This window comes from Camelus bactrianus, chromosome 7, assembly GCF_048773025.1.
Source record: "Camelus bactrianus isolate YW-2024 breed Bactrian camel chromosome 7, ASM4877302v1, whole genome shotgun sequence".
NCBI classification, from domain to species: Eukaryota; Metazoa; Chordata; class Mammalia; order Artiodactyla; family Camelidae; genus Camelus; species Camelus bactrianus.
The window spans coordinates 60,984,771-60,998,313 of record NC_133545.1 but is presented as its reverse complement, the minus strand read 5'-3'; the positions used below and the strand labels follow the sequence as shown (position 1 = coordinate 60,998,313).

Genomic DNA, 13,543 nt, shown 5'->3' with positions numbered 1-13,543 from the left:
TTACAAACTACAGAAAGGAAAGGAAAGAATTAACACTACAGAAAGTGAAGCTTGGCCTAACTACATGCTAACATTGAGCGCTTATTATATGCCAGGTGCTGTTCTACTAAATGTTTTACATCTTTTAACTCATTTTATTTTTATAACCAGTCTGTGAGGTAGATACAATTACCGTATTTCATTCTCCCCCTCTCTCCCCCACCAGTTTTAACATCTCTGTAATCAAGATGAGTTTTTAAAACTTTGATTGCATGTCAAAGTTTAATTGATAACATTTTCCCTACTGTTACATAAAATAATGGTGTGTTTTATAATCAGTGGTCTTAGGGTCAGCGAATTAAAGTATTATTTACATTTTAAAGATGAGGCATGAGAGGTTAAGTTGCCTAAGGATACACAATTAGTCTGACTAAGCTAGAATTTAAAACCCAGTTAGTCGGCCTCATGCCATTATGTTATAGTCTGCCTTTCTGAGAGCTTCTTAGACAATGGTGATGCATGGAAGGTGGAGTGAGAAGGTAGTCTCCAGCAGGACATGGGTTAAAACCATTCAGATACACTAATTCAAACTCACAGTGCCAGCCAAGAGTTTTCCTATTCTTTTTCCAGTAAAGTGGTGATTTTATAAAAGTTGCATGTGTAAAGCTTCAAAATTTGACCAGCTTACTTTTTATTAGCTATGCTTATCTTTCTTCCTTCTTCCTAAACTCCAGGCTCACAGTCTAAATATGCTTTGCCCTTTTACACGTCTCACAGATATCTGATTTTCTATGCCTACAGTGACTTCTCTCTACTTGAAAGAAAGTGTAGATTTTTCCTTCAAGTCCTGGTTCAGATGCCACCAGCATAGAAGTAGGAATTAGGAATTCATTGTTTCTGCAGCAGTTAGTACATACTCATCCTGTTGTATTATAATAATATGTACCGACTCCCCCACACAAACTGTGAGCTTCCAAGGGTATTTTATTCATCTATAAATCATGAGAGCTTAACACACAGTAGGAACTCCAAAAACAATTATTGGATATTCAAGGTCTTTATTTCCTTCTCTTTCCTTCTTCCATTTGGTACTTTTGGTTTTAATTGAATTTCATGTTCTAATAGCATGTTCTGATCTCAACTTTAGAAAGTAGTGTGTTGTGGGGGTTTTTTGCATTATTAATATTATTTTCACATAATATAATAGAATCCCATTTAAAAACTAGTTATTCTTTTAACCACATTTTTTCTAAATTTTAACATTACCTAATCACAAAATGTCCATTAATATTGTGATTACAGATTGAAAACATCATTTCTGTGAAAAGAAGCCAGTATCTATAGCCTTAAGGGCAGTTCCAATCTGGATAAATTTAAATATTTTAATTGATAAAGTTAACTTGCTTCAGATGCTTTAATTTTATTGAAATCTAATTCCTTTCTATCACAAGGCATATTAAATGCAAATGTTAAGTATTATTGAATGTTCTGAAGAAAAATGAATTCAGAGCTTCAGAAATTAAAGAAAAGCAGCTCTAGGTCTCTCAGCCTTTTTTTTCTTTGCTGGAAAGATCCTGATCTACATGACACCACTTGTAATGAGACATTCCTAGCTTAGCTAAAGAAAAATGTAAATGGTGATTTTTCAGCACAGAGGAAAATATAACTTGCTGAATTTTAGGCAAGTAAAATGTTTTGCAGATCATATTGTAAACTTTATGATCTGGTATTTTCATGGTTGGTAGTAAGAAACACACAGCTTTAGTAGGGTGATTCAGTCAAAAGGTGCAATGTACCAAAGGTATTCTATTCAAGGGAAAATGTAAACTATCGTTTATTTAGCACATCACTTATTTTCTTTAGTTGTTATGTTTTGTTTTTCAGCTTTAAAAAAAAAGCTTATTTCTCTTTTCACTTGTTTTCTCTTAGTATCTTTCTATTAGAGAAAAATCATGCATAAAAATGTGAGACTTTAGATTGACAAACCAGAATGCTTATGCTTAAGATAACAGAATGAAGAGGAAGACAGCCATTCATCTAGATAATCTTTGTATTGGAGAAAGCTGAAGTGGATAATTCTATCCCTTTAGTTGCTTTTTTTGTTTTAAATTGTGTTCCTAGCAGCTTGATTTATCTTAGTACTTGGCAACTTTCATCTCATGCTGGTTATGTTAAAGTAGCTATCAGAATTATATGAAGCAGTTGAAAATAATGACTGTGGTTTTTTTTGCTTGTTTGTTTTCTTTTGTTTGGGATTTTTATGAATAAATTTTGAAAGGAAAATTATGTGCCAGCAGATGTTTACATATAGTTAGTATACATAATAAAACTGCGGCACACTAACTTATATTTTAACATTTAGATTTACATGTAGTGATTTTATCCAAAAAATATTTCCTTCCCAGGAAAAGAGAACTAGTTTTAGAGTATGGAATTTTGTGGAGTTTTCTTTTCTAGATCAGGTTAATTTATATTTAATCAAATATCATAGTATTTATGACTATTACTATTTTTTCAGTATATGTGCTGCCGAAGGAAGCACTGCTACTACTAATTTTGCTATGTTGGTGTCAGATATAAAAAGACCAGTCTCCTCTAGCCTTTTCAGTTAGTTAGTTAGCAGTTCTTTTACTTTTCTAACAATTCTTCATACTACGTTCTCTCTGTTAAAATAGTTGGTATGGTTTCTGTCTTCTGAGTGGACTTTAACTGATATGATACAGAGACTATTAATTCCATGTAAAAGGATTTTTTTAATTTGCATCATAAAATATGAAGAGTCATAATTGACTAGCATTCATTAGCAAATTAAGAATTTCTTCCCTGGAAAGGCTGGTGGTCTCTAAGATACTGTGTTTATAGTGTCTTTTGTTACTGACAACTTCAAATTTGTTTCGCTGTGGGGTATTTCTAATATGGGTTCATCAGATTAGAGCTGTTGATTTCTACTAGCTGAACTACTGGAAAATAATGTGTGATTAGTAATATAGAGGAGGAAAAGAAGAACTTTGCATTTTTAAACACATTTTCTGGTGGAGAAAGATTGGTTATTTTAAGATGTTGGTATGGAACTTTCATCTCCACAAAATCATTTTGATAGCCCATATAGATGGGGAACAAATGGCATAATCCCACACACTGAAGATTGATCAAGGTGTGTTCTTGTTTATGTTTCTATTAAAAACAAACCTCAGGTAACAACCAAAAACAAAAAAGAGAGGAGGAAGGGATAAAAAAGAAAGAAAAAGAAGAAAACCTCCACAGAATTTATACCAGTTATTTACAACTTCTTATAACATTTTTAGAAAATAGATGTGTTACTAACTCTCCACTTGGTTTAATAGATGTATTTAAAGAAGTAGAAAAGCTATAAATATGAAATTTTCATCTTAAACATTTACTAGATTTTTAATAGGATTTTACTATATGGACATTAAAAGAAGGCAGCAGGAGTGCTGTTTTTAGGAAATAACTTAATTGTGTGTTCCTATAGTCCTTTCTTTACTCTTCCTTGATTATTTATGTAGCTTAATTTCGTTTCTTAGAACTAGAATAGTTTTTAATAATTGGAAAGAATTAAGAACTGATTATAGTTTCCTTAAAGAGGTGTTATTAAAAAACCTTTGAAATACCAAAAAAAAAAAAAAAGCGCTAAGGCTACATATTTAATTGCAAAAATGTAATAATTGTTATTCTACTTTCCTTATCCAATTTTTCACCAACACAGTAATACAGTATTTTCACTTTTCCTTTCTTTTCTATTTTAGAATTTATGATACTTTTTCTTAAGCATACATGTCTTGCACTTGTATTACCTTTTATCCACGTGTTGGCCAGATAAATGGATAACTGGAATGAGAAAAGAGATGAGTTCTTCTCTTTTAGATATCTTTAGGTCTTTCCTATCCTTACCTGAATGGTTCAGTACCATTTTGTTCTGTAGTATCTCTCTTACCATACTTCCTATCTTGACCTTAACTATTTGTAAAACAAATAGAGATTGCTGTTGACTGTTAATAAAGAACTAGAGAACAAATTTTAAAGTACATGTATTCTATTAAAACCTAACAGGTAATCTATACATCTTGTTTTCCCCCCATCCTTTTGACATATTTGAACTTTTCTAATGCCTCCAGCCCCCTTTTTAACCAGGTACATTGATTATGTACATTAAGCTAATGTACGGTAAAATGGCCAAAGGAAGTAGGGTAACCATCTGTTCTAGTTTACACAGGGCTGAGAGGTTTTGCAGATGTGGAATTTTCTGTTTAAAACTGACAGTTCCAACCACACTGGAAGGAGTTGTTTGGTCATCCTAAGAGGAGGCAAGAGATAATCAAGAGATGTAGAGAGGCTGAATATTAATAACTAAAATCTGCATTTATTACAGGTTTCGATTGTGTGCATCTTCAGCCACCTTTTGGCTGACATAGTTTTAATAGTCTTGTCTTTGTGACATTGTAAAAGGATGAAATTTTATTAAGCTTTTTAAGAGGTTCTTTAATTTCTTTCTCCATTGGCACTTACAGAATAGGGATAGCCTGCTTCCTTTCAGGGAAGTTGTCAAAACGAGGGAGTAGGTTTATAAAATACTTCAATATTTACTAAGATATGCTAATGCACCAACTACTATAACAATTGAATAGGAAGTCATTTCCAAACTCTTGTCTTTTATCACCTAAACTTTTCTTTCCCAACTAGAATTAGGAGTAATAAGCAAATATAAAGGCTACTGTTAGGCAAGATGATGTCCTTAGAAAGAATACGTGAAGCAGAAGGCACTGCCAAAGCAGTGAATGTAGCATTTAGGATGACAGTCTTCTAAGGTGAGGTATGTCATTAGTGGCCCTTAGCCTTTTGAATAATAATGTATCGATATTTCTGTGCTTCTCATGGATGAGTAGTATGCACCTAAAAAATATAGTAAAGTGTAAAAAACTTTGTACTCTTTCATTTCAAAGGCTTAAATGGGGTCAGATAACCAATATATAAAAATTTAACTATTGTTTACAACATTGTTATGTTTAATTGTTATAGGCAATGATTCATGTGAATACCTTCTCTCGAGTGGCAGATTTCTTGGAGAGAAAGTTTGGCAACCTCACAGTTGTATGATGCATAAGTACAAAATAAGGTATAAAATTTCTTCATTTTGTTGTTTGTTTTCTTTTCTAAGATAGGTCTTAATATTTAGTAGAGAAGGATTGGTAAAGCAAAGAAAGTAATATATGGTACTTCTCTATGTGATGGTAGGGAATTGCTGACAAGGTTGGAGTGGGGTTGAGTCCAAGTGAGTATTCTTGCTCTAAAGCATCAGGGCTGTTATTATTGAGAGTTAGTTGATCATACACGGGCCAGTAGGTTAAACAAACCTGGCCACCTATTTCTAAGGCAACATAACTGTGTGTATAATAATCCTGTACTACTTTCTTCACAAATGATGTGCTTTGAAAATGCTGTATGCTGATTTTACTTATTTTAATTAATGTTTCTTTGTTGATTTCAGTGAAGCAAAGAACTGCCTTGTAGATAAACATATTGCATTTATTGGAGATTCCAGAATTCGTCAATTGTTTTATTCTTTTGTAAAAATAATTAATCCCCAATTCAAAGAAGAAGGAAATAAGGTAAAATTTGTCTATTCTTTTCATTAGAGTTTTGTTTTAGAAGTTAGCCAACTGAATAGTTATAGAAGGAATGTGCCCTTTCACATTAATAAAAGGAACTATTTAAGTTTTACTTTGGTTTTGGGAAAGGTGGAGGGAGAAAACAGGGATGATTTGCCATAATGGGGAACATAAGAAAAAGAAGTGGTAGGCTTACCTATCTATTGGCAAGTTTTTTATTGACTTAAACTTCTAGTTCTCAGAAATACTAAATTCTTTCCACAGAAAAACGTTAAAATTCTTCAGAAAGAAAACAAAGAACAGATATTCCTTATCCTCCGTTTAATATTTTGCCACATTTCTTTTCAGTCTCTTTCTTAAAAAGACATACTTGTAATCTTTTTAGCATATTCAACTTTATATTTTGCTTTTTTCCCTACCACTTACCATAATTCACAATATTATATAATAAATGTAAGTATCTTCTTAATGGTAGCATATTATTGAGTGGATATAATGTGGTTTTATAAAATCGTCCCTTAACTTTTTGTAGTTTTCTATTTTTTTTATTTTGCAATTTAGAAAAGGACATTATCAATTCTATCTTTGTGCAAAAACTGTTTTTTAAATTATTTCTTTAGTATCAGATCTCTACAATGGAAATATTAGGTTAAAGAATATAAATACTTAAAAAATTATTGATCATATTGTTAAACTGTTTCAGTTTATACTATAATTAGTAGTGTGCATTGGGGCCTACTTTTCTGCAGCCTTGCTGGCACTGGGCAATCATGCTATATAATTAAAATGATAATGTAACAAATTTCTGCTTTTTTTATAGAAAATTTTTCATTTAAAAATGTATCTTTTTTTGAAAACTAACAAGGATGAACATCTTTCTTAATGTTTGTTAACTGATTTATTTGTAAGTTAGTTAATTGTTTTGTGAATTAGCTCATCATATCCTTCTGTTTATACATTTTTAAGTGATCTAAGGTTCTAATCCCTGTCTTCAAGTGCATGGGAGTGGGGAACATCAAGAAAGAGAAAAGTACAAGAAATTTCAGAATTGTAGGGTTAATAGCTTATGAATTTATAATGAAACTCTGCCTGTACACATCAACTTGCCCAGTGGTAAGGAACTGAAAAATCAGGGGCTTCAGGGCTAAGTAACTAGTCTCATAGTGATGATGGTAATAGATACTAAATCCTTAGGAACTATTTCTTGTGAGAAGAGTCCATAAGCTATTAGAGATTTTGTTTAGTGAGAAAAGCTGGTATAGATTTTAAAGCTGAATAACAGAAGATAAAAATTCAACTTTTCACTTTATTTGATATCTATAAATGTATTTTCCATTTCTATTTATAAATACAAAATTATACAGAAGAGTTGGAACTATTTAATGACATGAGATTCTTACAGTTTAAAGTAAAAAACTTCAGTGAATGTTTAAAAAAGTAGAGAGATTTCTGATTTTTTAAAATGTTTTAGTATTTCTAGGTTTAGAATAGTGTGACTTGAAAACTGAAATGATGGATTTGGCAAGTTAGTTGAGAAAAGCTATAATGGTTTGGTCTACAGCCAAAAGTAGGCACAATATGGTGCAGTGCTTTTGAGTCCTAGTTATAAAACCTAGGTTTCCAGTTTTTATTTTCTAGAGGTGCCTAGTTATCCCACAATTACCAAACAAGATACGTTTTACTTTATATGCCTTTAAAAAAGAAACAGACACTTTGTCCCAGTCTTAAAGAGACAGTTATTGTGAAACTAGTTCAAACTTCTAGCAAAGCATTTGCCAAATAATATTTTACTTATTCTTTTGCTCCTAAACACATTGAGGACAGAGATTATGTATTATCATTATTATTTTTAAAATACATTTCTTATGCTTAGCACCGCCTGGCATATTGTAAAAGTTGATTAATTTTTTTCAGCCTTGGTGTTGGGATTGTCTAGGTGGAATAGGATATTGAAGATAATTCCTTGAATTTGTTCCTTTTCTGTATTGAGGCAAATTTTTAAAAAAGAAGCTTCAGTGCAGAATTTTCTTCATATTATATTTTGTGGAAGACTAGTTCTGTTTGAAGCTCTGGTCAAGTAAGTTTGGGCAGAGCCAGATCTCATATCCCCCTCTTAGACAGTTTTAATTTAGGCTTGGATATTAGAAACTTGAGAAGTCGCACAGTAAAGAAACCTATTTGTGTTACTTCCAGCCAGAGGGCAAGCTAGATACTCTGGGGGCCCCTTCCACCTCAAACCACGTAGATCCTAGATTAAAAAAATACTTGCTGATATATTCCTAGACTTTGAAGAAATGGGACACTCCCCTCAAAAAGAACAAACTATGAGGCAATACCAGAGATAGGAACAGGAACAGTAGGCATTCAGTAGAGATTCAGGTTGCCCTGAAGACAGTTGCCAGTAGCTACAGTGCCCTCTATGTAGAAAACTAAGCTTTGAGCCAGTATTTTTGCCAACAGTAATATTGGAAGCCAGAGGACAGTAGACTAATAGCTTTAAAGCTCTGATAGAAAGTAAATTTCAACCTAGAATTGTATCCATAGCTTACAAATTCTTGTATTCTTGAAATTTAGGATATTTTCAGATAAACAAAAGCTATGAGAGTTTACTGCCACATAGTCTTATACTAAAGGGTTTTCTAAAGAATAAACTTCAGGAAGCAGGGAAATAATTCAGAAGAGTGATCTGAAGCAATGGTTAAAGAATTAAGTAAACATGTATATAAATCTAAACAAACAGTGTCTGTATAAAATAATAATGTCTTTTTGTACTTTACAAAAAGAAAGTACTAAAGAACTGGCCAATAATAGCATCTCAATCAGAGAGAGATGATCACAATTAAAGCGCTCTAAGGTCCTCTTTACTATTTAAGGTATTATCTTACTTTAGAACTTAAGTTCAGTATGCATAGTAAAACCCTAAGGGCAAGGACCAAAAGGATAGAATAGGATGGGTAATTCCAAACCAGAAGAAGAAGAAAATTAAATAAAACCAAGCTCATCTAATACCAAATACATGTTTTATACACACATACATATATATATATATGCATATGCACACATACAAATTATACTCTGATACACACATACGGTATACACATCTATACATATATACAAAAACATATGTGCATGTAAAAATCAGTGTTTACATTTCATATATATATGAAAAATATATGTGAGAGGGAGCTAGAAATCAAAAAGGAAGATGATAGAAACATTTATAATCAAAATAAGTAAAAATATCAGCTAAACAACATTTTCAGACTGGTTTTAAAAAGAACTTACTGCTGCTTAAAAAGACATACCTAAAACAAAAGGATATGGGGACGATTTAATTAAAAATGAGAAAAAAATTTACCAGATGAATATTTATTAAGGCAGATAAGTCATATTAATGTAAGACAAAATAGATTATAAAGCAAAAAGCATTATACATGATACATGTATACATGATACAGATACTTTTAATGACAAAAGATTCAGATCACTAGGAAGATTTAAAATTTGTAGGCATTTAATAAATTAGCCTTAAAATGTATAAAGCAAAAGTTAATATGATTACAGTCAGAAATTGACAAATCCTCCACCGTAGTGGGAGAACTCACTGCTCATGCAGTTAATGACAGTGCAAGCAAATAAGTAAGCATAGTGTAGACTATTAACATGCTGGTTTTATGAACTGAAAGCTCAGTGTTCAAGGAATACACTAAAAAAATCAAGAGAATACATTTTTTTCAAAGCATACATGGAACCCCCTTTTTTTTTTTTTTTTTTTTTTTTGACAATTTGGGCCATTAAGCAAGTCCCAACAACATCAGAGGATTAGTATCATTTTTTCTCTATCAGGTAAGTTCCTTTATATTCTGACTTAACCTGAAAAAAATTCTAGAAACCTACAGTAAATATTCTTAATGGTAAAATATTTGATACATTTCCCCTAAACTCTGGAAGAAAACAAGAATGTCCATTATTGCTGCTTATATTCAACACTGTATTAGAGAGGTCTTTAACCAAAGAAAGATAATTTAAAGAGGTTAAGGATTGGAAAGATATAAACTTGGAATTTCATATAATATAGTAATCTACATAGAAAACTCCAAGGAAACTACAGAAAATTTACTAGATGTGATACAAATTTTAATAAGATAGTCAGTTATAAGATGAATATACAAAATTAATTGTAACTTAATAAAGCTGTTAAAAATTAATTGCATATCTATGTGTCAGGAATATAGAGTTCCAAAATGTTATTTAAGGTATACTATGTGCAGTAATAATAAACACCACATAGTACATAGGAATAAACTTAGTGAACGTGGAAGATCTGTGTGCAGAAAAATCGTAAAGTTTTATTTAAGGACAATTGAAAATGATATAATTAAATGGAAAGTATATACTGTATTCTGGAATGGGAAGACTCAATATTGTAAAGATGTCTGCTATTCTCAAATTGATCTATAGGTTCAAGGTAATTCAATTAAAACTCTAACAGGATTTGTTATAGAACTTTACCAGTTGATTCCAAATTTTATATGGAGGACAGTGGAGTAAGAATAACCACAAGAGATCTGAAGAACAAAGTGGAAAGGATTTATTCTCCAATATCAAGACCTTTTTTTAACTCAGTAATTAACAGTGTGGTATTGGTAGAGCTAAACAAAGAAACCAATGGAACAGAATATAGAGCTCTAAAATAGACACATGCATATATAGAGTTAATAAGTAACAGATATGCCATTGAAGGTCCTTTGGGATAGGAAGGTCTATTCAATTAATGATGCTGAGGCAATTGGTTAAATATATGGGAAAAAAATGAAATTGGACCCTTACCTCACACCATTAGGTATAATCATTTCTAGATAAATTTAGACTTATATGTGAAAGTCAAAACTTAAACCTTTAGAAAAAAAATAGAATATCTTGAATATTTCAAGTAGGGATACATTTCTTATATAAGAAACAAATAGTGCTTACCATAAAATAAAAGATAATTTTAATCTTAGAGTATGTAAATTTATTTGTTTGTCAAAGGATACCTTAAAGAAAAAAGACAAGCTATAAACTGGGAGAAGGTATTTGTTACATATATCCAAGAGGTAAAAGGAACCAGTTAATAAAAAAGACAACTTCGTAGGAAAAAAATGGGGAAAGGCATGATCAGGCATTTCACAGAAGAGTAAAATCTGAAAGATGTTTAACCTCATTAGTAATCAGAGAAATGCAAATTAAGGCCATAGTGAGACACCATTTTATACCTACTTTAGTGACAGAAATTAAATTTGACAATGGCAAAAAATATGAGGTCTGACGAGATGTATTGGAGAGACTATGTCTCATTAACCAGTGGTGAAAGAACATTGTTACAAACACTTCAAAAAATAATTTGCATTATCATGTGAGGGTGAACATATGCATAGCATATAAACCTTTAGAACTTAGGAAAACTTTTACTTATGTGTAAAAAGACACATACAAGAAGGTAACTAACGGTGCTGTTTGAAATCTAGATTTTGTGCATTGTATCAACTGACTTCGATCCTAAAAAAAAATAGTAAATATAGTATTTGATATATAGATGAAGTAAATTGATACATAAAAATTTTAAAAGGCCAGGGAATGTTCTAGATTAAATGAGACTAAAGAGACACGACAGCTAAATGCAATACCTGGTTTTAATTGAATTCTAGATTAAAATATAAGAAGTATAGAGAAAACATTATTGGGAAATTAGGAAAATTTGAACATGGTTTGTGTATTAGGTTAGATAATATTTTTTCCATGTCAAATTATTAGGTGGGACTATAGTATTGCAGTTATGTAAGGAAATTCCACATTCTTAGGAGATATGTACTTAAGTATTTAAGAGTGAAATGTTATTATGTCTGCAGTTTACTTTCATACAGTTTGGCAAAAGAAAAACTACATGTGGTATGGAGAGGCACATAAAGCTAGTGTAGAAAAAATTAATTGGTAAAGGGTGTTTGGGTGCTCATTACAATTTTGTCAACTTTGCTATACATCTGAAATTTTTCAAAATTAAAAGTTGGAGAGAAAGTCAACATTTTATCATTTAGGGATGCAGATATGTATGACAAAACTGTATAATAAAAAAGAAAGCAAAGTGTAAACAAAGTTCAAGATAGGTGTGAAACAAGGGATTTAGAAAAGGAGAGGTCCACACAGGTCACTCATGTGTTGGTAATGCTCTTGTTTGTGCCATGGATTCATGAGTGTTTGTTTTTACTCTGCTTTGTGACCTACATGTATGTGACATGTTCTCTTGTATATATCAAATATTAGATTAAAATAATAAAGGAAAAGAAGAAAGAGATTAATTGAATTAACTGAGCAATGCAAAAAGAGGGAAAAGAAAGCTCATGACACACTATTTTTCTGAGGAAGAAGTTTTCAAAGATTGGGAAAGGGTAGGAGGAGGAGAACACCTGTGTGACTTTCTCTGACCCAGTATTTCCCAGATTTATTTGGGCAGGGAAACTCTCTTCATATATATCTTAAAGTTTCATTGAATTAATGGTCCTAAGAGTCCTTTTGGGAAAAGTTGCTTGAGAAGAACTAAGAAGAATTTTAGTTAGCCTGTTGATAAAAGCAAACCTTATTTCATAAAGATAATAAGATAAATACTGTCTGTCTGGTTAAATTAATGAAAACATTTCAACCTTAGTTTTAGGAAGTGAATTAGGTTCTTATTAACCACCCCCATTCCACCCTGGATATTTAACTGTGAAAGGATTTCTATTCTTTATATGGAACAGTTACAAGAAGTTGTAGTTTCTGGATTTTAACTTCGTCTACAACTGGGCTATTTATCTGCTGTCTTCAAAGTGAAACCTGCAATAACCTAGAGTCGTGTATGTCTGTGCCTGTGCAGACAGGGCCTGTACTAGTATATTGGTGAGAATGGACTAGAGGTTGTTGCAGGAGCAAACCACTCTGCAAGCTTAGCACTGCATGTCCCAAGTGCGCTGGCAAGAGGCTTTGCTCCACGGATTCATTCAGAGATTTTTGCTGTCAGAATTTTTACTGTTTTCTAGTTGTACCAGTTGGGACATTTAGCCTCCTCAGTCTCTGTATCAGATTAAGCCAAGAGATTAGAATTGCCCTGGGAACTTCAGCCTGGAAGTGACCCACATTACATGTAGCCATATTACATTGTCTAGAACTAGCCACGTGGTCCTGTCTAACTGAAAAAGGGACTGAGGAAGTGTAGAGTAGCAGTCGGCGTCTGCCACAGATAACAATACTAGGACTCAGTTGGAATCATGGAAGGCTTGGCAAAAAGATAACTTGTATAGGCATGTTCACATATCTACTTGTTTGTAGTTGGGGTTTCATCTTTAAACTGTAACTTAGATGTTGAAGATCACATACAAACAATTTAATATCATTTATATTTTGGTATTCTATACAAATCTTTCCTCTTTCAGGTTGAATATAGATAATTGGGATATGGTGCATAAATAACAAAAGCAGCTAAAGGGACAGTTATTTATATAAAATTAATCTATACATTAGTATTTCTCTGTTGTCTCTCCCCTTTTTTTATGGTAGCATGAAAATATTCCTTTTGAAGACAAGATTGCATCAGTTAAAGTGGTAAGTTCATGTAATAATAAGCTAAATGTTGTAATGTTAAAACTATTCATTAGTTAATTTATTTGTAGATCAGCTAATCTTTGTCCATACTAAATGTATTTCAGTGTATTGAAAGCAGATGAGTAGAGTAAAATAACTTAATAAATGTGTGCACTGTTTTGTGTAATAAAAGTAGAAAATTTGGTCTCTCAGATTTTTATCCAGGAGAAAATAATCTTATATGTTAATTTGAAATCAGTACATATTCAGGATTAATGTCCATAAAAGAATATATGTAGATTTTCTGAATTCCCGGTTGCAGTGACTTTTCCTAGATACTGAGA

The 13,543-nt window shown here is 31.8% G+C and overlaps 1 protein-coding gene and 1 long non-coding RNA gene across 2 annotated transcripts in view; one reads left to right on the top strand and one right to left on the bottom strand.

Moving 5' to 3' along the window:
* Nucleotides 1-13,543, bottom strand: part of LOC105082918 (uncharacterized) — a 456,837-nt gene that overhangs the window by 398,087 nt on the left and 45,207 nt on the right. The gene's annotated exons all lie outside the window — the stretch shown is intronic.
* CASD1 (CAS1 domain containing 1) overlaps nucleotides 1-13,543 on the top strand; it is a 43,230-nt gene that overhangs the window by 2,727 nt on the left and 26,960 nt on the right. Inside the window, exons 2-4 of the mRNA XM_074367479.1 lie at nucleotides 5,017-5,113; nucleotides 5,486-5,606; nucleotides 13,176-13,220. Coding sequence (XP_074223580.1) covers nucleotides 5,017-5,113; nucleotides 5,486-5,606; nucleotides 13,176-13,220 — 263 coding nt within the window. The remainder of the gene's footprint in view (nucleotides 1-5,016; nucleotides 5,114-5,485; nucleotides 5,607-13,175; nucleotides 13,221-13,543) is intronic.